The sequence below is a fragment of the Haliotis asinina genome, chromosome 2 (assembly GCF_037392515.1).
Source record: "Haliotis asinina isolate JCU_RB_2024 chromosome 2, JCU_Hal_asi_v2, whole genome shotgun sequence".
Classification (NCBI taxonomy): Eukaryota; Metazoa; Mollusca; class Gastropoda; order Lepetellida; family Haliotidae; genus Haliotis; species Haliotis asinina.
In genome coordinates, this window is record NC_090281.1 from 70893339 (window position 1) to 70920137 (window position 26799).

The window sequence follows — 26799 nt, forward strand, 5'->3', positions numbered from 1 at the left end:
TAATGTGTTCTACCAGGGTACCTGTCTCTGTACCCGGACCCGTTATGCTCACGTGACTAGATTAAACAATATAATACGCTACTTTTTCTTGATTGACAGGTTGCACTGTCTTTGAATATTTAGATTTAGTTGTGTCTTTTGAAAATAACATATGGTTAAGATGCAGAAATAGTAGAAATTTTAGACCTCCGATCTAAAGAATGTATTGCTATTTCTTTAAAATATGAAGTCGGGATATAACAAAACGGGTATCCGGGTAGGGTAGGGTTACCCGGGTACAAAATCTGGACCCACCCGAGTCCTACGCTTTAGCAAATCATATGATGGAATATAGAAAACAGTCCATTGAACATAACATTTAAGTATTCCAACATTAGATAATTAAACTCTGTCTCTGCATTCTGTTTTAGTTTGTAAATATGGTCCTGAATTGAAGTGACTATATACGTAGTGGTGATCTCGTCGCAAAAGCACCAGCTCCATCCCCCAACAGTTGTTAGGGAAATATAACAATAAGGCAACGTGAACCTTGACCTACGTTTCAGACGACAAAATGCGGATAAGAGAAGTTCTCAAAATAGCCAAACTACGCAAACGGCTCCACTTTCAGAACAAATATAACTCAAGTGAGAAATTTGAGGTGTTCGAAAAACATCTCTAGCACTTTTGCATACGCGCCAAATTGAAAGCATTTTAGGTTTTCTCGGGAGGTAGTCTGCAAATGCCCCCAAGCCCTTTACTAATCAAAACCTCTCAGGTGACTCATCATCGCCAAGTCGTCTTCATAATATTTGACAATTTCGGTGGAAAAAACAACTTCAGCCTGATGAATGACATATTTTAACGCTGACGACCGATTAATGCGTCTTGTGATACTTTGATATTGTATTTTCCATAATTATTACAAGATTTTTGTCTGTCTTTTTATGTTACTTATGTACCTTCAGATGATCTAGATCTATTTACCGACATTGAGAGATGTATTTTTCTTGTCTGATAAAACATCAAACCCATTTGAAATGATGTATTTATGACAGTACTAGACAACATACAGCAAGACGTGCCGTTCTTTTCCTCCTGGGGAGTATTTGGAGCACATGTGTTACTGTCTGACCTTGCACAACGCGGGTAATTAAGATTCTCTTGGTGAAGTGGTGTTGGTTCTTCTCGTACCTGCTACATGTAACGCTTGAACTGTCTATCCCGCTGTGAACAGGTGTCAACATGGTGATGTGACTAGCGTTCCCCATCTATACTGTGTGTACACTGCAGTACAGGGAAGGCCTGATGAGACAACCAGCTATATACATGTATATATAGGAATGTGAAATGTGCCGACCTAACTGTACAGGGGCACACAAACCAGCTGATATGTCTCTCAGGTCAATCTTTAAAATGAAAATAATTTCGGATTATCCTTTACAACTGTCCTGTAATGGGTTCTTGAGGAGTTAGACAAAATGTTATGGATGTCAACTTCTTTATTGTTTACACAACGTGGGCTATTCCTTGCCCCTTCACCAGGTGGTCCAGGGTGTTGGTATATTGTATGTGTTCCAGGGTCAAGATGCAGCAGGTGTGAGAAAATACCAGCATGAGGTCTGTGCATTCCTGAAAAACAAAAACACTTGTCAGGTCAAATTAGGAGTGGAGTCATATTAGGTAATCATTATTTTTTTTAGGTCCAAAATATTCTCACCGACCTCTAAAACATAATACGCGATATTTTCTGACAACTGTGAAATTCTGAGGGATTCATTTGTATTCTCCTTTGTTTTGACGGCTGAACATTTTGTTTTCAAACAGGTGGAGCTTGGGTTTTTTATTACACATTTTGAGCAACAATAAAATCCTCCCCCACCCCTTGACTAAAATATCGCGTCCCTGATGGAATGAAGCCTTCATTGTGCATGCTGTCAACCGATGAAAAAAAGTATACATCCATGACTCGTCAAGGGTGGTTTACTTAATATAACTGGAAATGGTTATTCGAAATGAATACATTTGACAGTTTATCATGGTTGCTTTTAGGAATTTATGTTTGTAAGTGTATGATTTCGTTTGCTCGTCAGTTTGGATAAAATATTTGCTGACTGCTGACTGAAAAACACACAAACCTGCTGGTACCTGAGGATTATTCAACGTTACACACCACACGTGTTCCATTACTAATATATGAGTTTCCGGATTAAAACTATGTTACTACATCCACTGGAAGTGGCTTTGAAGAGATTCAGCCTTAGACTCAGAGTCAGGCAGCGTTAGTCATTGATAACTTAAGGTAGCATACCCGAAATAGGCTCCTCCGGCAGGACACTGAGCTCCCACCGCTATCAGTAAACGCCAGTTAGAAACACCCCTCACGACGCTTAATGTTACATTTGTTCGAGGGTGCCAGACCGTGTACCGAGTTATGCAATACATCTACGTAACCTTGTCGGTGGTCGACATGGTCAAACATCTAGACAGGCCCAGATCATCGATACCAAATGACTCTTCGTCGGCTCTTCGTCGACTAAGGCCGCCGCCTTATCGCCATCGTGGACTGCGAATTGCAGTCTCCGGGTGTCCGCACCAAGTGGCGACTGTCATACGTTTAGTGAAACATATGACGGTATCATCTAGAGTTTAGAAGGGATGATGCTGGAATGGTGTAAATGGTTATGTATATTCGGCCTGAAGGCGAAATTGGCTCTGTGCGATATCGTAACCTGATGCCTAGTTAGGACTGGCACACGAAATATAGTACTCGTATAGACACGAAGAAGGGAAGACATGAAAGTTCAAGTGTTCCTATACTTTTAACTTACTCTGTATTACAATGTGAGTGGAATTCTGGAAATAAATAATGGAACGCTTGTACTTTCATGTGTTCTCTTATTTCCTTCCTTGAGTATGTTTACTACTCAAACTTTGATATAGAAAACCAGTAAGTATCTTAAATTAAGGAAAACATGAAAAGTGGAGAATATGTTATACACTACCGATGTTTGAATAGAGTAATTAACTACACACTTGTTTGGCTTAACCCGTTTACGCTACCACTCTCTCTCATTTGTGGAATTTGTGGACAGGATCCTTATCTTTGAGATAGTAGACGATTTAAGACACTGTGTGAAGAGTCTCTTTCAAACTTGCCACATTGCTTGACGAATCTCTACGGCATCATGTAGTGTGTTGCTATATACTAGTGGTTCACACTGTGCAGAAACAATGCAAGAATTTCAGTGGAAACAACGTTTAGTGTATTTCCATCCAATTTAGTATTGAGATGACATTCTAATGAAGCGGTGGAAGTTGTCATGACCGAGATACGTTGCCTACTGGGTTACAGAAAGGCATTAAATTGTTGGTATTCTGCAACCCATGCCTGTTGTAACTGGCGGCTAACGGGATCCGATGGTCAGGCTCGCTAACTTGGTTTTGTGTGTCACTGTATCCCAGTTGCTTATATCGAGGACGTTGATCACTGGATTGTCTGGTCCACACTCGATTATTTGCACATCGCTGTCAGCCGAGTGCGGCGTGCAACAATAAACAAACACACAATCACGACAATGCATCAGGGAAGGATTTCGGTGAACTCATTCCCACAGGACAGTATATAATTTGTTTAATGCTGACTGGCTATTCGACACCAATTGTGTCATTGTTCGACAAGCATCTCATTGTAACATGGTGTTTTATTCGCCACTGTTGCGAACAAATACGATTCATTGTCAGTGCCGCCAGAATCAGTACAAAGTGATCTCGTACTAAATGTGCCCCGTCTCTCCATTTATCAAGTATGCTGATCTTACTAAAACAAAGACAACAGAAAGATAGCAAATGATACAAATGTATGTATGTTTTACCTGTGTGCTTGAAGAAAGAAGTGAAACTAAATTGGGATTTTGTTCATTTTCTTGAACTAATATTGTTTAGATTCAATTAAACACGAATTGAAAATACACAGTAGAATATTTTTTGTGCGTCTAGTGAAATGTTATGCATCTTCATTGAGTTATATAAAAACGTGATATTTTCATCTTATTTCACTAGACAGATGAAATCTCTAGGCGGTCTCCAAAATCATGGTTTATAACATGGTATTGACCTTGCTGCAAATGCAAACAAGTCGCTGTGTGCAGTGGCGGCCCTTGGACACACCAGAAACCCGAGCCGAGAGTTTCGAAGCTCTCTTAGCACTAGTCGTATGTGGTATAGTCGTATGTTAGTGTTAATGTTTGGCACTTATGATAACCTTAACGCTAGGAGAGCTTCGAAATCTAGGCCATGTACTGTATTTTAAGTACAGCTGATATACGCTTAAGTGCAACACTTTCTTCCACTCACTACTCTTTTCCTTCTCTACAGAATTACAAAATGTGTCACGCGCACATGATGTACAAAGGTTGGCTCTGTTTGATCTTAAATATATGCAGTAACTATCTTTTTGTTTACTGAATGTACCCCCCACCCCCAAACCCATAAACAAAACGGGATGCAATAATAGAGTTGTCACATTAGCCTTCTGTATGCGGGCGGCCTGTAAAAATCGAGTCTGAACCAGGCAATCCAGTGATCAACATCGTGAGCAGCAATGACATGTGTCTTAGAATGTCGATTGGAACTTATGTTTAAGACATTGTCAATGCTACACACATGTTGTCCCTGGTCTGAAGATGAGATTCGTGTGGCCAAGCCTCTAGGCACTGCAATTAGCTGTGGAGTTGCGTCCCTTGAGCGTGCCAGACAGAGCGTACCAGACAGGCATGAATATCAGATTCTCCCTGAACATGTTTAAAGCATTTCCGCAACACACCCGTACTTGTGGGTTTCACTATTTCTTTAAGTGACAGATCTTTCTGTATCACTTCCGGTTTTCTTTCCACACCAAACTGTTATTCACAATTTCTTAACTATCCTTCCTTACACCCCCGTCTAGATGCGTCTCAAAGACGTCATCCGTATATTGTTGTCCTTCTTGTTACTCATATATAACTGAAATACATTTCAGGAGTATGTAAAGTCCAACTCGCGCGTACTTGATGGGGCATTTTTCTTAATTATTATGCAATAATGAGTTTTCCACATTACATATGACAATATTGAAATACGTGGAGTCATTGTCAGTGACGTGAGTAGGGATACCCACTAAAATGTATCCTGTTAGCATTCATAGCAACCCGTCAAGTAGCATGTATTGTAACATGGTTCGGTGAACATAGCCGTGAGACAGTTGGATACGAGGACTTACTAAAAATGACAACGACTAATAAGTATAGTTGCTGTTAGTCATGGATTTCTGACGTCTTGTTTAACTTTGTGGTATTATGTGTCAGTAGGTTGCTGATTTCGGATCATATGGATCACGTGAGGGAGTATGTAGTCTATATGACTGAATGTAGACCTCTGCTTTCAGGTAATCGATACCTGTGCACAGCAGAACGTGTATCGTTCCATACTGTTGGTATTCGATGAAAAGACGATATCAAGACCACCTACATCTTCTTTGATTCGTGTGAATTAAGAGATCATATCAATCAAATGTATATACAGCTTTTATTGCCAACCGTGTTAGATATAACCAAGTGCACAATATTATCGTGTGTAGACTCCAGGTCACACAGTATAACATTGTTGATGTCGCATTGACCTTGTCAACTTCATGGTCAGTTTCATTATAAGGACGCTATGAGTCATTCTGTGCAGCTAATGATTAAATGTGTATTGTAAAGGAGTGTATTTTCGTAGTTTTATGAAACTCCAATCCGAATGGGCGTGCATTCATGTCACTAGTGGGCGGTAACTACTTTTGAAATGACCTCGGACGGTCCACACTCTCTGCAATGTTGAAGCTTAAAATAAAGCAAGGCTAGATTTCTTCGGGTTCTGAATCTGTAGTCTGCCCGGGGTTCTATTTGATTTAAATAGGTTTACTTTATACAGTCAAGGATATATATTCAGAGAGTAAACATTACTCTTAGTGGGTCACTGTGCACAGCGAAAAGTTACAGAGATGGAGCACAGCTCACCCGTTACGTTTTCACAGAGTACATATACCGCTATATGGTCTCTGGTTTCCATCAGTAAAATCGTAAACCAGTATTGAATATCTCAGGCTCGCAATTTTCGTAATGACTGGTGGCAAGAATAGCAGCATTTGTTCTCACGTCTTACCGACAGTTAGTATGAGGTACCGATGAGGGTATGATTCGTTGTACAGACAGATATGAGTTTTATGAATCATAAATCATATTACATTGGGTTGATGCAGCAAGTATGGTATGGGTGTATGACTTAAGTTTTTCAACATCAAATTAAAACTAGAGGTATTATTCTGACACGACACCGCGCCATAACGCCGACACGTGTCTTATGGGAGTAAAACTCATGACTGTACACGGATCTCAAAACATGAATACATGATAGAATCTCTTCATAAAAAGAGTTTACTTTCAGTGTTCATAGGCAAGGACTGTATACCGGTTGTGCAGACTTATGCTGTAATAGCAGTGGTTCAGAGAACATCCGGCTGGCATAATTCGAACCCAACTTATATCCATAAAATGAATGATGACGCTATGAAAACAAAAACATGCATGGAGTTGAGTCCCTTTGAAATAATTACGTCATGCAAGAGAGTTCTCTCGACATTGTTTATTAGCATGTCTATATGATGTTTCACGAGCTTTATGAAATTTAAATTATTGTGTTCGAAATGATTAGTTTCTATTCGGGGTATAACACCTAAGTTACTTTGAATAGTGTTACGCCCAGTAGGTTTGCTAAAGGTCACATGCGATTTTCAAGAATCACAGACTGCCTCCGTGTTGTAAGAGCGTTTGCTTGGAGAGTGCAAGGTCGGTGGTTCGAACGCTGATTACATCAGGACGAAAGACTAAACGGTAGAACCTCTTGTTTCCCTGACTGTGTCTCATGCGGATAGGACAGGCGTCTGTGTGTGAAGCCCAGCTTTGGTGACACTGCTACCCCCCGTGATACTGCTGAAAGCGGCGTAAGCAGGTGTTCACGTATGTACGCTACGTTATTAATTGTTGGTCCCCTCCCCATCACAAGATCTTTCAGTTACCTCTTCAGTGAACTGACGCGCAAGACCGAAACTGTTGCCGTTATTGTATACTAATGCTTAGTCTCTGTATAAATGAGTTTGATAGAGACAAACAAACCTATTTAAATTGAGAAGGACCCCAAGGCAGACCAGAGACATGTTAAGATATCCACAACGTTGTGGGGCGGAGTAGTTAAGTGGTTAAAGTGTTTGCTAGTCAGACCGAATTCCCACACTTCTGGCGTTCCCCATCGAGATATTGCTGGAACATTGCCAAAATGAGCGTAAAAGCACCCTCACTCATCAATAAAGTTGTTCTTGTTTCTCTATGTATTATACTTCCAGAGCATCGCCTACATCGTTAAAGATTATGTGATCTTCTTTGTTTAAAAATACATTGTCCTAATTTACTAGCCCCATTCAAACTGATCTACAGAAAATGCCAGAAAATACGTGTGAATGAGCGGCTGATTGAAAGAGGTTTCACGCTTTTTTTGTAGCAGAATTACAGCGGCATCAGATATGAGCCTCAAACACCATGAACATTTGACAAAGCGAATCTCTAGACTATCGCGAAACGCACTATACATGTCTGTATATATGTGCATGTGCGAGTACCGTATTTATGGATGTTGCAAATTGTTTTTTCGACGGCCATCGGTTAAATCTGCATATTACGATTTCGCGCTGTTGTCAGCTGGCAACTCGCTTTTGCACATGCGAGTTTAACGAACATTGTTTTGTTAGGTATGTTTTTATGTTTGAGTAGAGAACTGTTCCGAAAAGCAAATCAATAGAGGCACTTGTTAGTCTGGTTCAAGATGTAGTCTCACCGGCGCACCAGACACAATACTGCGATTGTCACTGTGGTTCTCAAACAATATGTACGCCTCAAACTGTGGCATGTCCTTGCCCTAAGGATCATAAACGTGAATTTTAATAGGTGACGTCAGTGTTTTAAATGAATTTTGCCAGGTTCTTCTACAAGATGCAAAGGTGACAGTGACAGAGGAAGATGGTCAACTGGAAGATTACGGAAGATATTTTTATAGATATGTGACATATATCAAAGAACTTTACCGACCCCACCCAAATTAAATGTTATGCAAATTATATGCTAATGAGGTACAACTTGCATAAATTATGCTAATGAGATTCATTGACGCGGTCACGTGACACATTGTTCGCCGCCATGTTTCCAGAGAGCAAATCCGGCAGACTTGCATAGCTCATGTGAACTTGGAACCGATGTGTCAGTCAGCCGAATTTCTCAATCAAGTAAGCCAGGCAGCTGAACCGGATCCCATAGATAGCGAACCAAGAGCTACTGCGAGTTTTACTCCACTAATGACTGTCAGGGCGAGCGGCTTTGGAAACTTGATTTTCGCGGAAAACCTTGCTGTCACACTGTAAACAAGTTCCGGTATAAAAGCATTGCCTCGCACTCGATACATAGCTATTTACAGCGGCTGTGGCTTTTTGTAGTGGAGATCGTTGATTTGATCCTACGATACACGTAATTTTGTCCGCAATTTAGGCAAGATAACTGCGAAAAGGAAAAGAAACCCGCCATAGAATTTTTTGATCGCGCATGTCTGTTTGTAAACTTCCGGTTTAGTTTTTCATTCTTGGAGCGAAAATAGGTATCATCGACTGTTGTTAATTATTGAATTATTAAGATTGCGTTGTTTCAGTTTGAACCACGTGCATTTTCTGTACCTGGAGTACTTCATCATGACGATACTGAAGACTTAATCATTTTGTGTGTGTCGATTTTAGTCGAAATCACTGTCGCGAGATGTGTTCACGACGACGAGTATTAATGTAACATGGTTAATTCAATTGATTGCAGTGTTTTTCAAAACGTAAATGCTAGGTTTAGGTATTTTGTTTTATTCAACGATTTCAGTAAGCTGAAAAGGCATGATTGAAATGTGAGCCAGACAGGATCATCTTTAATCAAGACATGACAGTGATAGTTTACAAGGATCATGTTTGATTGAGACCCTGAACTTGAGTAAAATTGAATGAGCTAACCCATGTATAAAGTTAATCAGTTGAACAAATAGATTTATGCAAAGCCATGATATCAATATCTGCATGGAATATTCATCTATCAACCCAGCTATCAAATGGGCTAATAAAATATTGTAAAACAAAAATTTTGCAATCAAACATGACTGAGTAAAATTTCATCTAATGACAAATGGCTGTTGCAGTGGTCAACAAAGTGTAGTGTAACTTGATTGTGTAATTCTCTCAAAATTAGTTAAAAGCTTACCTGTGGAGAGATTGTGATATGACAATATCAGTGAATGTTTTCCATGCATATTTTGTGTCAGTGTTATATCTGCTGATGTTTTTTGCAGGTTAAGCAAGATGACTTGAAAAGGTGAAGGCTTCTGGTTTTACTGTTAACTGCTACAATGGACGTAAGTGCAGTCTTTCAGCACATCTTACAGTCATATTGTTAGTACTCACCCATGAAAGATACTGCCATGTAATATGTTTATGGCAATATTACACTAGTGTAATACCATCAGTTGTATGACATCTCAATTCTAATGGATCTGTCACAAAAGTGTTAGACCTTGATAGACTTGCAAAAAGCTGAGAGTTTCTGAATACAGAGTGCTAAACTTGCTTCCGTATAATGCCATTTTTATCGAATGATTTGGTACCAGATCATCAACTAGTTTAATAGAAATGGTATAGAGTTTAGTATGCTCTATTTATTCTGCAGTTAAATGGTGTAATATTATATTTGGTTTTGAGCATTATTTTTATGGGCATAGTGCTGTATTTTATGATCATTGTCATGTTGTTATAAAGTCTGAACATGAGTGAAAAAGAGGTTGTACGAACAGAATTAAACATGGAGCTGCATATTTGATTATATTATGCTAGAGAAAAGTTTAAAAACACAAGAAAAATAAATGCTGTCATGCGACAAAGCCCTAAATATTTATGTTTACGCTTTGCGAAAACAACACATATCTACCAAATAAATCCAAGTCATGTTGTGGATCACATCAGTTCAAGCCAATGGAAACAAACTTAATGTTTGTCATTCTCAAAGTATTCGCCATTTCATGAATTTTGGAGAATTCTAAATGCAGTTATGATGTGCAAATCAGATAGAATACTAGTCTTGGTTTGTTAACCCTTCACTGGTTGGCTCAGGTATAAAAAGTATCCAATAAGATAGCTGTTTTCTTTCTCTGAGTGGTATAAACAAATCCATATTGGTAAGTATGGTTGAAAGTTTCCACATGCTTTAGACGAAGGATCGCTGAGTGTGCACATTTCAAGTATTGCTCTTCGTTATAGTCAACACTTTCATTGAAAACATGGCTGTTATGTCATCTAAGAGCAATCTTTGGATCTTTTTGACACATAAACCAATGTAGACTAAGGGTTTATAGCACAGTGGATCAAAATTTATTAGGTTATTAGCCTTAATTTAACTATATTAGTTATTCATTTTCAACCTGGAGGATTTTGTCTCATCTTTATTATTGAATAAGAACATGTCGCACCTCTTAAAGTTATTTGAAATGAATACCTGGATTATAAAAACATAGTGGATATCATGAAGTATAGATATCCACTATAAATTGGAAATATCCACATAGTTTTAAATGCTTGGGTGTCATACATGGTCAAAATCTTATGTCAGTATCTGGAACTCTGAAGTTATCATGGACCAAGTACTGAAATGGGCTCCCTTGTGGAGTGATTGTTTCTAATAGTTGTTCATGGTCTAAAGTGATATTTGAAACAATCAATGATTATGCTACAAAGTAAACCCTTTAAATATCTTTGAAAAACATGCGTATTATACTTCAATCAGTCTTTATTTGATTGACTGGGTGATTGATTGATTGACTATGGGGGATAAAAACACACACAAACTGCCTCATTCCTCATTCTTGTGGGAAGCTCTTTCTATTCATGCTCCCTATTGAAGAGAAGGTTGGATGATCCTTAAAATACAGTATCACTGTACCTCTGTGTTGAATTCACTGTTTGATTTTAGCTCCGTTCAGTGACCTATTTCATTTTGCAGGGCTCAAGCTCAAAAGGTTCCTCAAAGAGGTAAGTGCGTAAACATTAGCCCTGCTACAATCCACACAGATATTCAGTTAATTGTACCACGTCCCTCTTGGCCACAAGAATCGAATATTTACAAATATTTTTTAATACAATGTTTTTCACTTGAATCTTGTCTGATATTATCAAAGTGTGGTGCTTTGTGTGGAATATACGAGCCAAGCTTAAAGAGTAACTTGTGCCACTTTGCCAAGGACCCTTTTGGCATTGTCATTAGGCTATAAGCAGTATTTTCTGATGTACAAAAGAATCATTGAAATGTCTTTGCAAAAACAAATACTTGTTCAATTGATTAAGCATAAAGTTTTCAAGAATTGATATTAGTATTTGTTGCTCTGTAATTGGAACTATATTGTATTTGTCTCAGTGTGTATTCATTGCAAGCAAAAATCGTAGAACGGGGATTTACTGCGAGTCCTGAATTTGTGTGGACTTATATTCTTAATTATCAGGGGTCCAGGACTACAAAATGGGTGCCTGAGACACTTAAATTTTACAATACATACTGTTATTGTGTTGGGTATTATGATCATCACATTACTTGTTACAGTAATAAGATTGCAAATGATACCATAACCCAGCTAGTAGAAGAATCAGTGATATGTGGAATTTTTACAAAAAGTAACTAGAATTTTGTTTGCGTCCCTGTGAACCTGTAGTTAAATTTTGTTGAGTCCATTGTCAGTTTTTACGTGTGTAGGATGCAGAAATTTGTATCCTGTAAACATTATAAATTTTAATTCTGCCATAAAACTTAGCACTCTCAGTGGGTAGTCACATGTTTGTCATCTAATAGTAACTGTTAACAATGTAAACTGATGTGTTCCTTTTGTTAACGTTTCCTTTTTCTCTTCACCCACCACCACCACCACCCCATCTAATGGAGCCCCAGAGCAAAAGTCAAAAACTTATATTTTTCAGCAGAACTTGACAGATATGTGAGGCAGACCTCAAAGTGGTGCCTTTTGCTATTTACAGATATTTTGATATCAAGTAACAGTGTAAATTTTGACATAACTGTCAATTTCATGTAAAAATTACCAATTTTAAGGTCGGCGATACATATCACGATATGAAAAAAATTATCAGTGTGTTTATCATGAGATAAATTATCACGATTATCGATGCTACGATATATTGCCATATCTCTTATCGAAAACCATTTGATATCTTTCAACAGATCTTAGCAGTTATATGAGACAGATCTTGATGTGGTGCCTTTAGCTGTTTACAGATATATGGCATTTATATTTTTCATGATTTCCACAGAAACAATTCAAACCTAATCTAAAAAAAACCATCAAGTAACTGTCAGTAGAATTGTCCTTTCAGATATGTGGGGGCCAGGGGGATATGTCATCTTCAGATGCCTCTTGTTTTTGCTCTCTGAGATCTGATAGCATCTTTCTTCTTTTCAGGAAACCAGCTTTTACCATGAAGATTAAAGTGCAGAGCAAGAAGAAACAAGAGAGCGAATCTGACAATGATGACTATGATTCTGATTATTCCAAGAGGAAACCTGTATCAAAGAGAGATAACTCTGACTATTCAGATGCTGAGTCCATACCTGATTTGCCTGAAGGTAAGCAACTTGTTGAAAGTTGCAGACTGTTTACTATGACAATGTTTTTCATGAACTATGACCCACATAATTATGACATTGTTGTCCAAAATGTAAGCGCATTTGGAAGTTTTGTTAAGAACACCCACTGAAAACTTGTTTCAGAAACATTTTCCCAACCTGCATTTTCAATTAGGATTACATCTTTCTGAAAAATTATCTATGTCTTGGATTTCAGGTACAGTTGTTGTAAAGCCAGAACCTGTGAAAGAAAAGAAAATACGGTTTAGCGGACCAGAATTTTCCAAAGGTAATTGAAAAAGTTTATACATGTTCAGAATATTTGCCTATTGTAGTTCTGCAATAAATACAACATTCTTAGTTGTGAAAGAATGTTGAATGTATCATTTTTATGAAGTAATTACCTCAATCAGATGTAATAAAATTTGTGAAACCATGGTAAGATTTGTTACCTGCATGATGTTCACTGGAAACCTGGATCATACTTCCATTGGTAGATTAACCATGGTCAGTTTCGGTCCTTGTTACCCCAGAATTGCAGAATTGGGGGTTAGGTGACATCTGGCAGTGATGTAGTTGGAATTTGTTGTGTTAGAGCAGTAAGTCATCCAAAAGTTGCTCTAAGAACTGTGACATATATTTCCAGTACCAGAAAACCTTGACATCGTCAACTGCACATCGTGTGGGAGGCAAATCAACCCTAATGTATCCGGAGCTGCAAAACGGCATCCAGAATTGAAAGTCCTTGTGTGCCGGGTAATGCCTTTTTTAAATCACCAAACACAAACACTTTTAGAATATCCACAATTTTTGAAATGTGCACTTCAACTTAGTAAGAGACCAGTATATTTTGGGAATTAGATTTACATTAATCAGTTAAAGGCAACACTTAGTGTATTGATATTATATGGATACTGTCCTGTCACAAGTTCTCTATCTTATCAAATCTAATCACAGATAGTATGCGTTGCATGAAAGTTGTCTTAATGTGGCATCAACAGTAAGTGTCCAAATTAAAACTTCTCAAATTGATATGAGTGAAGGGTTTGGCAGTACCTGATCATTGGTTCATATTTTGTCGTTCGGTTAAACCAAGTCGAGTATGGCATCTGAACAGATTCCATATGTGTGTTCCAGAAATGTTACAGCTACTATCGCAGTGGGAAGATTGAGCAGGATGAGGATGGACTGGATGAGCAGTGTCGATGGTGTGGGGAGGGAGGAAGGCTACTTGGTTGCGATCACTGTCACAATGCTTTCTGCAAGTCCTGTATCATCAGGAACTTCAGCCGGGCCGAACTCACCACAGTGATGGCTGATGGTAAAACCTGGAAGGATGTATCTGAAGTGATAGTGTTTATTGAAGAATGAAATTCTGATGACTAGCCAATTGTGCTGGGATAGCAGATTTTGCTCATTGTAAATATCACATAAATTCTTGTGGTAGGTCGTAACAAGACAAGTAATGACATAAGTAACAAGTAGTGACAAGCAACAAGACCGAAGAGATCCCAACTTCTACTGCCTTACTGTATGAAGAGGAGGTCAAATGCCAGTTTGGTGGTAATGATAATACCACAGGCATAAGATAAACATCTGCGAAGAAAACAAAAGGGAGCATCTGTATAAGAATAATTAGGTTCAATAATTCACTAAGTATGTTTCGGCTAGTGAGCTGTTAGGTGTCTGGGACAATCAACATACATTGAAAAACTGACACATTCATATATATATTGATTGAATAGAAGTCGTTTGGATCACAGCAGCCTTTGCTTTCTTGACTCCAGTTATTGGTGATTTAGGCATTGTTCTCTTTCTTGATGTATACATGATGTTTTGTCAAAGCAGGGAAGCCGAGTCGTACTTGACATGACTCCAGTTTGACTCCAGTTATTGGTGATTTAGGCATTGTTCTTTTTCTTGATCTGTACATGTGCCATGATGTTTTGCCAAAGAAGGGAAGCCGAGTCGTACTTGACTTCCATGAGTAAAGTAAGCTGTTAAATAGATCCCTAGATAGTAGACTCTCATGAACAAGGAAACTCCATCCCTTTATTTCAAACTGCAAATTCTCTTTATTTATTTCCAGATGGATCCAAGTGGAAGTGCTATGTATGCGACCCATCTAAACTGAAGAAATTGTTACGAGAATGTGACTCTTTGTTCAAAAAGATTGAAAAGGAAAAGCTAAAAGCCAAGACACAGAGCAGTATAGACTTGAAGAAATCAAGCAGTAGCAAGCCTCAGAAAGCAACGGGTAAATCTATGAGTAGTAAAGAGCATGTCACCAGTAAAACACATAAAAATTTAGTGTCATTCACCAATTTCAAACTTAGTTCATCAAATGTTGTTAACATTTCTACCCAATTGTTAGGGTTGTCAGCTGGCTTTCATACAATGCTGGAAGTTTTAAATGTTGATCTTAATACGTCGGGGGATGTTAAAAATAGCAGTAGGGAGGCTAATAGTAAGAAGGACCATGGTGCCAAAACCTTAGAGACTGGCCTCAAGGAATTCCTCAGGTCTCTCAATACAGTCTTATGTGATGCCTTGAAATCAAAGGAAAAAGCTCCAATTGAAAATGGCGAAACAACAGAGGATGAAAGTGTACTTTCTAATGGGCACATTTCTCTAAGTGATGATGATAATAGTTCAGACCTCTCACAGCAGGAGTTTAAGGTCAGTTGGAAAAGTACAAGTGAAGGTCGGCAGGTCAAAAAGGGGTCAAAACCAGAGGAACAAGCTCCTACTAAATACAGGGACAGAAAGAAGGACCAGTCAAAGTCCCCATTAAGGAAGGAATCCAAAATGGACATTGGTGTAGATAATGATGTTTTCTCAAGTGAAGTCTGTGATGTAAACAATGATGATTCAGATGAATTCGATGTCCCAATCACATTTGGACCAACTGATGGGGCAGGTGATGGCCATACTGTAAGTAAAGACCAGAACACTGAACACGAATCAGAGAAATCTGAAAGCCAAACGAAGGATGATAATGACAGTGTTAAGGGCTCAAGGCCTCTTAGTGAAACTGAAAATGAAGCAGCACAGTTGGAATTGTTGAAGGAGTTAGCAGAGGAAATGTGTAAGGAGCAGAAAGAAAGGAAGGAAGAGAAAAAGAATGAGGGGGAGGAATCAAGTAAGGTCTCTGAAAAGGATAGTAGTAAACAGGAGAATGACAAGAAACATGTTTCTGGGGACAAAGACAGAAGTGAGGACAGTTCTAAGAGTGACGAGGATTCTTCAGTGGAGGACAGTGTGTCTAGTTCAGACCTCCTCATGAGCTCTGATAGTGATTTTGTCCAGTCTTGGAGTATGAAGTCCAAGGAGAAAGGTAACTAGTTCTATCAATGTCTTGTATGGAATAATCTTGAGTGATGTAAATGGATTTGGCATGTCATATGTGATTTGAAGCTTCTATTTTTTCGGAGGCTTTCAGAGAATGAGAGGTCATTCTGTTTTGACATGGTAGATTTGCAGATCTCTTGGGGGTCCCTTTCATAAAGCTGGAATGTACTTGTGTGTCATGAAAGTAATGTGGCAATGTTTGCCTAAGACAAAATAATTTAGGAGTCATTGTGACTCCCTTGTGTCATGAGAGGGAGTCATGCATATGATTTGGGGAGTCATAATGGTGATTGTGTAATAAAGATAAAAAACAAGGTAAAGCAGGTCAGGTATTTGAGCAGTTGACTGGCAAACAATAAACTAAGTAGTTATAAACAATGGCAGATCACAAACTTAGATTATCTGAACTTAGGGCCCAGTAGCATTGTGTCAACAATGATGCAAGCTTTTGAATTCACTGCATATTTTAGGTAATGTTTGCTTGAAACGTGCATGTTTTCTGCACCAGGCAAACACTGCCAACCTTAGAAAGTGAAAGAGTAATGAATATATTAGCAATACAATAATGGGTTCCTTGAAGAAGACAACTCTATGCTATAATTCATCCTTTGGTCGATAACCTGCATAACTCAAAATGAATTTGTTGACCTTCTATTTCTAAACCTGAACTCACCAAACTACTGAGCGAAAGTTTATGGTTTGGGTCATCAACAGTATATACCATTTTGATACTGATTTTAAGGGTCAGGTTAGGACTTATCTTACGAGATCGGCTTATCTATGGTAGCATAGATTTTTCTTAGGTTTCTGTGTAAACACTCAAGATATCTTGTCATTGCTTTGCACTGGTTAAATTGAATCAGATCTTTGAAGGGCATTTGAAAGTGGAATGCATAAGAAAAGCAAGATTTATGTATATATTTTATCCCTGCATTCTTTGTTGGAAACTTTTCCATTTGTGAACAAACCAATTATGACAGTTTTACTCCATCTTTTTTAGGTCCAAAAAAATCACAAACACGAACAGATGAGAAACTGGAGAAGAAGAAGAAGAAAAGGAAGAAGCTGATGAAAGAAAAAGAGGAAAGAAGTTCACGGAAGAGAAATGAAGAAAAGAAACTGAGAAAAAAGAAACCCAAAGCCGCTGATAGTGAAGATGACCTAGAGAAGGAGATTTCCAAACTTGAGGAAGAACCAGAAATGAAGAAGAAAAAGAAGGCAAAGATTGAGAAGACAGACTTAGAGGTGGACTCAGATGAGGACATAAAGAGTAAGAAGGAAAAGAAGGAAGCATCTGATGAAGAAAAGAAAGGCAAGTCTGGAGAAGAAATACAATTCATCCACATTCTGCCTGATATATTTGCCCAGTCGTATCATCACAGTGGAGTTGCTTTATTCCCTGCATGTTTCAGGTTATAATGAACATGAGCTCATATTCCTCTGTGCTGTTTTGTCACAGAGAATGGCTAAGTTGCATAGATGATTTGGGATTTTTTACCTCTATGCATTACAAACAAAGGAAGGTGTGAAAACTGCTTGCTTGAAGTCTACTGTAGAATAACTTCCATCAAATGGAAATACAGCCAGAACTCTTTGTTTGCGCTCAGGATATTATTTTTACCTTTCATGACAGCTTGACCTTATTTGACCAGTTTGTCTGGTCATGCTCACCGCAAGCAAAGATTGTTGCACCTGACTTGACTGTTTATTATTCTGTTCTGTACCTTGTGTTATCCTTTGATTTCCTCCCTCTGTCAGTCATGCTTGCTAGAATGCAGGGACTGGTGTTTCAACTCTAATGTGAATACAATGATTCTGAGATGACCTTGTCCCCAAAATGAATGATTTAAGTTGTTCCTGTTAGTAGTAAAAATGAAGTGAGTGAGTGAGTTTAGTTATATGCCGCACTCAACAATATTCCAGCTATAAGGCAACAGTCTGTAAATAATTGAGTCTGGACCAGACAATCCACTGATCAACAACATGAGCATCGATCTGTGTAGTTGAGAACTTATGACATGTGTCAACCAAGTCGGCGAGCCTGACCACCCGATCCCATTACTCGCCTCTTACGACAAGCACAGTCGCCTTTTATGGCAAGCATGGGTTGCGGAAGGCCTATTCTACCCCGGGACCTTCAATAAAAGTGAAGAAAGGACTCTTTAATGACTCCTCAGGGGAGTAGTTAGTGATAACTTTAATGAAGACTGGATGATAAAATCTGTGTTTTGGTTCTTCAGTTTGAACCAAGTTACGGTTATCCATTGTGTCATTGACTGTGATAAAAGTACATGGCTTATGTTTCATAGGAGGAGATTTGGTCTTGTTATTTTGCAGATATCTGTAGTGTAATCCTTTGTGAACAATGTCTCTTTTCACCTATATACATTTCAACGTTGAACAAAGGTATTGATCGTGTACATTTTCCTGAAAATTTGTCACGGTATAGAACTCCCAAAACTTTCAGCCAGGCCACAGGACTAGTCAGATGTTAAACTTGACCAAAGAACTGACCAAAACTTGTCTGCCCACAAAAAAAACCCCTAATTTACTTATTTTCTTTATTTTTACAAGTGAATTAGTAATGTCTAAAATTTAACCCCAGGAATGTAGGGAAGGTAGATTTGAGGATCTGGCCTCCGTTTTGAAAATATCCCATCCCGGGTGGTCGGGCAGGCAGGTATTTCGAATGCTCATTTTGTTGAAATTTCAACTGTTTGAATGTGGTTTATGTCCCTTGCTGAATGTTATAATGTATATAAAGCATTTTCTCTATGTTGAAATATGAAGCCAGATGTTTTCTCAGCCATCAGTGTGTGCTAAGAATCTTTTTGTCTACTGTGCCAAACTCTGTTGTGAGCATCACTTTGAGGAGGTTTTAGTGATGTTATTATCAGATATACAGATTTTTGCTTAACTGAGACATCAGACCAGTGTGATACTTGTTTAGACACCATTGTAATTGTCTTTGGAGATAATTATACATTGTATTTGGAGATAAACATACATCACCATCTGTTTCAATTCTTCTATTTTTACTATATTGATTTGAGTAACATCTAATGTATAAAAAATGTAAACAGCCTCAATTCATGTATATTTTAGGATATATATCTCCTTTAGTTTTTTGCTGTTGGAATGAAACAGTTAAATAGACAAGATCAATAGTTGGTAATAATAACACTGTCTTCAGCAAGATCAGCTCGTGTAGTAGACTGTGTGATATGTATATCTGTGATAAATTATTAACAAGCTTTGCTTATCAAGGGTTGAGAAGGTCTTATATGTCTTATAGGCACAAAGACCAGGGGGAAGAAGAAGGCAGAAACATCCAGTTCTGATGATGATAATGAAATTGATGATGAAGTAGACGAAGATGATGAAGACGATGTGCCAAAAATGAAGAATGGGAAGAGCAAGGTATGTACATCTGATACTAGACCGTTTTGTGAGGGATAACCTCCTGTTTCCTGGATATATTAGAGTGATTTTGCAGAGTTTGTCAACACAAAATGCAGTTTTATAAAGATATTTCAACTCACCATGTTTTTATTATGATTGCTTTCTACTAAATTTGAAACGTATGAAACCTTTAAGTTTTTTTCCTACTTTCCTGGACCATAGTCTATTTTGGTTCAAATGAGAACGACAAATGATTAAGCTGTTCAGGTGCAGTTCCACCAGCCATTTGTCACCTTTTGTGTGAGTGAGTTCAGTTTTACGCCACATGGCAGCGGTCCGTAAATAATCGAGTCTGGAGCAGACAATCCAGTGATCAACAACATGAGCATTAATCTGCACAATTGGGAACCGATGACGTGTCAACCAAGTCACCAAGCCTGACCAACCTTGGTGTGAAATGGCACAATAATATATGAAGGATTCTTAAAGAACTTTTTCCCCGATCAATCAAAAAGTGTCAGATTTCAGATCCAGTCGGGTACAGGGTTTTCAGGACTGTATGTCTTATTTGTGTTTTTTGCACTTGCCCCTATTTTGATATATTTAATCATTCATTGCTCTCATTTGAACCCAAACAAACTAGAATTTGAAACACTTTCAGTTTAATCTTAGTGTAAGGACTACCATGTGAAAAGTTGGTAAAGAGAACAAAGTTGATTGCAGCTGTGAAAAAAAAATCAAAGCACTCCAAAAGTGGTAAGGCTGATATACTGTACATGGTATGATATTTTACTTGATCATGAAAAGTTAAGTAATTTAAAGTTTTCCATTCTGACCATGTGTGCAGAGATGCATCCTCGATATCTCCAGGGTATACGTTTCGATATCTCTCCACTATACCCTGGATGCATCTAAGGGTTGGCCAGATAATTTTATTACCTCACTTTGCTGCGTCCGCTTTCTCACAGTAGCCAATCAGCTAGGCGGCCGTTATATCTGAGCTTGCCAGTGTCAACAAAGGTAGTGGTCACAACTGCGAAGGTTTGCTCACGGTGCGACTCAGGTTTGGGGGAAATCATACAGACAAATTTATAGGTCAGAAATATTTTAAAATGTATGGAAAGATTCCTTCTACCTCTTTCAGAGAACCTCTGCATGGTTTGTTTTGCCAAGTTTAATCGGTTAGATAATTTTAAAAGCGAAAGTGAGTTGTGATTGTTTCGCTTAACTTCCCAGTGTAGACACCTGATTGCATAAAAAGCCAGCCAAGGGAGGTAGTAAATTTATTGGACTGTGCCTTAGATGCATCCCAGGGTATAGTGAGACTTATCGGAACGTATACCCTGGAGATATTGAGGATGATTGAGATGTAACAACTAACCAAACTGCTGTTTTTACAAAACTACCTTAGCTCTAACTTAGTCTAAGACTACCATACGTTTATGTTAAGGTATTGAAGTGAGCCAACTTGGCACTAAGATCACTTCTTACAATTGCACCCAGGGGATTAATAAATTTGGAAGAATATTGTCAATCATAATAAAAAGCAAGGTGCTTATAGGGGAAAACATACAACAGTCACTAACTTTCTCTCTGCCTTGTCCAGGCACCTGAATCACTGAATGGTAAGGACCTTGAGAATGAGGTAGCCAAGAAAGCTTTGATGGCAGAGTTGGAAGACGCTGATATGGAGGGAGGTGATGAGAGTGACAACGATGACAGTGAGTCAGGTATGAACAATACAGGGAATTTCTGCGTGTCAAAACTTCGTTTACATTACTTATTCCTCTTTTGTCATTTATGGGGTTTTTTTTATGTTATAAAGCTACAATAAACAGCAATATGTGAAGGAAAGCATTCTGAAACATTTTGTCAGCTAAAGATGTTATTACTCTTGGTTAATTTATTAATGTTGCTGTATGCTGGCTTTTCATTACTGTGATGTTTTGAATATTTTGGAATGGTAAGGATGGCAAGAGATCATAGAGTACAGGTGATCCATTTTAATTCTGTGGATCAGGGTTTGGCTGAGCTCTCAACTGACTAGGTGTCTTATTTTAGCTGCTGTATGATCTTGTAGTGTAGGTCTCAAGACAAGTGTCCTGCTGAGTTTGTGGTTTGATGTTTGCAAAGGGACATTTCCTTTCTCCAATATACTGTTTCTCATATTTGGAACATTTTAATAAATTGATAGTGTTTCTACTCATACAACGAAAGTCTGTGTGGTATCTGTATTTCTCGCATCCGTGTTTCTCCATGTCTACTGACCCATGAAGATCCAGGTTAGAACTGATCTCCAGTGTTCTAAGAGAAGGCTTACAGGATTGAGTGGTCAGACTCACAGTCTAAATGGCATCATGTAATCACAGTCTTTTTTTGACACATCATAGTGTCCCATTGGTCAGGCCTACCCTACAAATGGTGAACGAATCATCTAGATTGAACTCGTACAAAAAAAAAACAAAAACAAAAAATCACCAAAATAGGAAATAAACTTTCATTACTGCAACAATATATTCTAAAACTTAAACAAACGCTCTGTAATGCAACATTAATTGTTTGAAATAGAACACAAAACTCGCCTATCAGCTACAGGAGCGTCTGAGAACTGTCACTAAGTGTGCAGAACAACAGTTACAGCATCCACAAATGGCAGTCATAGCATCCAAAAAACCAGCATAAATATCATCAAAGATGGCAGCGAGGGGAGATGAACAGGCTTGGGTCAATAATGTTTTTCATCACTACAAGTCTGATCTGGAAAATGTGATACTGGAATTTAGAGCTTTACCCCCTATTGTAGTAACCTTTAAATCTATGTTCATGCTTCTCAGTGTCAGGCTTGTGATTCTTCAGAATGTGGTCAGTCATTCTTCCGAACAGGTTTTGTACTTAGTTGTCAACAATGTGTCAAGCTGCTGTTTCTCTTCAGTTTTGTAAATAAAGCTCTAAACTAGTTACTGATTACTCTTTAGCTGTAACCTCTCACATTGCTATGCTCAAAGCTTTTAGATGGATTAAACAAATGGGTACATAAGGTGAAATAAATTTCTGGTCTTTTGAACCCAAACATGTTTGGTGTTTGTGTGGGTTATTTACATGTGCAGTTATGTTAGGGTACAAAACCAGTGGTCAAATAGTCATGGTTTTTGGCATTGTCTTTTGCTGAAATGAGTAAAAATCTAAAACAGATCGTTCCCAATACTTGATATTAAAATCACTGGCACAAACTGTACGTAGATATTATTTGCCTTTCTGTTGTGTGGTTTCATTACATCGTATACTGCAGCTTATCATCTCTTATGCAACATCAGATGATGACACTAAGAAAAAGAAAAAGGGAGCCAAAAAGGACAAGAAACCTGAGAAGGATGATAGTGACAATGACAATGGCAATGATAGTGAAGATGATGATTCTGATGCTGTGCCAAATAAAAGGAAGAGAATACGTAGCAAACTTTTAGATGCTAAGTTGTCAGACAGTGAGTCTGGTTCTAAAGACAGAATGTCTAAGAAAAATTTGAAATCAGAGGATAGTGATTCTGAGGAGGTTGTCAAGAAAAAATCAAAGAAGAAGAAATCATCAGATGAAGATTTTGACAGTGATTCAAGTTTAGGCAAGAAGAAGCAAAGAGGAAGGAGAAAAAAGAAACAGAAGAAGAGGGGGTATGTTGCTTCAGTCTTATCACATAGAACTTCCTTCTAAGGGAGAGGTATCACATTCACTTGTCAGACCCAATGACCTGGGTTTGATTCCCCACGTAAGTGCTTAGTGTGAAGCCCATTTCTGGTGCCTAAATAATGTTTACTGTGTTCATTGAATGTCATGGTGCCCCATCTAATCAGGTTGATGTTCGAATCAATCAAACCTTGCAAATACAAAAAACACTGCAGGGTCCCTTTTTATCAGTCTGAGAGATACTGGACACTCAACCATAACCCTGTGGCAGGGTGCACAAAGTGGTTTTAGTGGTAATATTATTTGTGAAACTCATAGTGATGATATCGCTTTTATGCCCACATTAGATGCTCATGAACGTTGTGTTTGTTAGGAAGGCGGATGTATAGTGCATGTTATACACAAATGCTATCTTCTGGTTTCAGGAAGAAGAGGAAATTAACAAGTGACTCCGAACCCGGTAATTCATCATCTTCTGATTCCGCAAGTGACTCGGACAGTGAGATTAGTCTGGATACAGAGGAGGAGGAGAGGAGGGAGAAGCTGAAGGCAGAACGCAAAGCTAAGCGGAAAGCAAAGGGGAATAAGCGGCGTAGAATCAAGGAGCAGAAGGACTCCTCTGATGAAAAGGGGAAAGCAGAGACAGATTCAGATGTTGTAAGTGTTTGTTGTATTTTGGTTGTTTTCTTTTACAGATTCAGATGTTGTAAGTGTTTATTTTATTTCGGTAGTTTTCTTTTACAGATTCAGATGTTGCAAGTGTTTGATTTATTTCGGTAGTTTTCTCATGTGAGATCAACCCAACGGCTAAATGAATTTGGAAGACAATTCTTTTCTCTTTATTTTTGATTTAAATTGACTGGAGTATAATTAATTTTCCTTTTTTACCATAAATTGACTTGTTCTGAAAACTCACTTTAGGTCCTGGGGTGCTGGGATAGCCTAGTGGTTGAGGCATTTGCTCATTACCAGGCTTCTATTCCCCACGTGGGTACAATGTGTGAAGCCCATTTCTGGTGTCCCTCATAGGGATAGTGGTGGAATATTGCTAAAGGTGGCATAAGACTAAACTCACTCCCTCACTGACTCTTTAGGTCCTTGTAAAAGTTCTGAAAGATGGTGATGATTGTTTATTTTGGCTGATAACTGTGGTTTGTATGCAATGTAAAAAATGATGCTTGCAATGTGCTGTAGGATGGAAGTGACGAAGATGACGATGGTAAATCCCCAGACAAGTCTGGCAGGAAGAATATTCGAAAGATAAAGTCTGATAAGAAACTCACTGATGATACAAAACGGGCCCGCAAAGCTGAGGAAGCCAGAAGGAAGAGGGTTTCTGAACGCCAAAAAGAGGTTTGTATTCTTTGGTCTCAGTTAACATGTATAGTTCTTTTTCAGAAGAAGTCCTCCTTGGGGTACATATAAGCATTTTTATGTCCATTAAAAATCCCTACGACAGTTGTAACTATTTTGATAATAAAATATTTACAAAACAAAAAACTCGTTTTTGTCTTGTGGGACCACCTTTACAGGGCCCCCCAGGCCCCCTACAGCCAAGAGCAGGTAACTCTGGCCGTCTACCTCGCACCTCACTTTTCATGCTGTCGTTCCACTAGAAAGACGTGTGTGGTCCATTTAGATAGTTTTTGTGCTATCTGCCTACGGAATTATGAGTGAGAAAGAGTCAGCTACTGTATGTATGGTTCCTTTTCTTTCGCACGGGTGTTAGTTGGAATTTTTTGGCTGAAATTTTCATTCATATATTGTTGTAACTTTGCCGGTCGGGTCCTATCTTCCTGTCATGTGGCAGGCAAGATGGCGGTCTTTATGGCTTCTTTTTAGTGCGGGAAGTGTTTCGCTTGCGTCTCACTTATTCCTACGTGTTTCTTATTAGTATGTTTTACATGCTAAGATGTCTTAACCCATTTGTTCTTGTTTCAGTCAAAATGGGGATGTTGGTTTTTAAGACTTTTCGTCTTTTTCATTGCATTACGCACTTGTGTGTGCACACTTGTTATTGCATTTATCCGCTTATACTTTCTTGTTTAGCTGGGTTAATGTATTTTGGCAATTTATTATCGCCCATGCGTTTATATTTTGCATATTGTGTGTTCAATTGCGTATGTTTTCTGGACATCAGTTACCATTAGTTGGTTCTGATTGTTACAGTTTCGGGGTGCACCCAAGTCTTGGGTCTAGGCTCAGGCACGGGTGCTGTCCCTGTGGGAATCTCAGATCCAAGCTACGGCTCTGGTGTCGTTTTCCCAGCTGGCTCTAGGGGTTTTGCACCGAGCACCAGCTCGGGTGCAATTCCGCTTGCCGGCGCCGGTCCATCGGGTCTCGTACCGTTGGTCACCGGCAACCTAACTGGTGGTTCTCAAGCACCGGCTTTGCCGCCTGCCTCGGTTCCGCTCAGTGCATCGGGTGTCCCTGCTTCGGCAGCCGACCCCACGGGGTCTCGACACCCTGGTTCTTCAATGAGCCAGGGGTAGGCCAACTCGGACATTTCGGCTCTTCTGGGTCTGTTGTCCTTGTTGACGGGTCCCTTGTGCGTCGGGGTTACCGGCAACCAAACTGGCGGTTCTCGAGCACCGGCTTTGCCGCCTGCCTCGGTTCCGCTCAGTGCATCGGGTGTTCCTGCTTCGGCAGTCGACACCACAGGGTCTCGGCACCATGGTATTTCAGTGAACCAGAGGTAGGCCGACTCCGACAACTCGGCTCTTCTGGGTCTGTTGTCCTTGTTGACGGGTCCCTTGTGCGTCGGGGTTACCGGCAACCAAACTGGCGGTTCGAGCACCGACTTTGCCGCCTGCATCGGTTCCGCTCAGTGCATCGGGGTCCCTACTTCGGCGGTCGATCTCACGAGGTCTCGACGCCTTCTTTTTTCGGCGAACCGACGGAGGCCGATTCGGAGCTTTTCGCTCCGTTCGTCCCCGGGGCAGGTACGCGAATGGATCGCGGTAGCACTGACCCGATTCCAAGGAGTTTCGTCTTCCTGGGAAGTGTTGACTCCGTGCAGGGTAGCCGAGATCAAGGGGCTGTGCCGCAGGTGGTCGTCCCTGCGGATGCCCCCGATCCCGCGGAGTTTTGTCTTCTTGGGGAAGCGTTTGCTCCGTGTAGGGTGGCTGAGGCTCAATTGCCTATTTTACCTTCACTCCTCAGTGAGGTAATTAATCCGCTCCTGTAGGGTAGCCGTTCGCGGTTCGATCTCCCGGAGCTTGACCGGCTACTTGATGGGGGACGATGCGCTATTTGACCCTCCCGTTGTCGACGAGTGCGTGTACGCCTCGATCGCGCTTGGGGGGTCGTCTGGCCACTGCCAGGCGTCGGCTTGTCAGGGTCGCCGCTTGCCGCTTTGTACCTCATCGAACCAGGTGTTGCGCTCGGTTTCCGCTCCTTTGAGGAGCAATATCGGAACGCCGTGCAGCAACTTAAGGTTGCGGTGCACTCAGCCTACCTCTCTGTCTTGCAGAGGCAGGTGGTGTCGCAGGAGGACGGGGACGAGGATTTTTCCTCGTCCACGTTAGAGCGGCAACTTACGGAGGTGCATTCACATTTGACGCGCGACTCAATGCGTTAACGAGTCAGATGATATATGCTGTGATTGGCCTTCGTAGG

At 39.6% G+C, this 26799-nt stretch overlaps 1 protein-coding gene across 2 annotated transcripts in view; it reads left to right on the top strand.

The window, feature by feature from the left end:
* Positions 1–8212: 8212 nt before the first annotated feature.
* The window catches only part of LOC137274237 (transcriptional regulator ATRX-like), a 41627-nt gene continuing 23040 nt past the window's right edge, over positions 8213–26799 (top strand). The window contains exons 1-14 of one of the 2 annotated variants that reach the window (XM_067807303.1): positions 8213–8332; positions 9424–9486; positions 11124–11152; positions 12586–12749; positions 12967–13038; positions 13396–13505; positions 13887–14070; positions 14839–16086; positions 17101–17412; positions 19396–19520; positions 21109–21232; positions 22817–23168; positions 23607–23838; positions 24376–24534. In XM_067807303.1, coding sequence (XP_067663404.1) covers positions 9481–9486; positions 11124–11152; positions 12586–12749; positions 12967–13038; positions 13396–13505; positions 13887–14070; positions 14839–16086; positions 17101–17412; positions 19396–19520; positions 21109–21232; positions 22817–23168; positions 23607–23838; positions 24376–24534 — 3117 coding nt within the window. In that variant the 5' untranslated portion in view covers positions 8213–8332; positions 9424–9480. The remainder of the gene's footprint in view (positions 8333–9423; positions 9487–11123; positions 11153–12585; positions 12750–12966; positions 13039–13395; positions 13506–13886; positions 14071–14838; positions 16087–17100; positions 17413–19395; positions 19521–21108; positions 21233–22816; positions 23169–23606; positions 23839–24375; positions 24535–26799) is intronic. The other variant, XM_067807304.1, reaches the window with a different exon arrangement.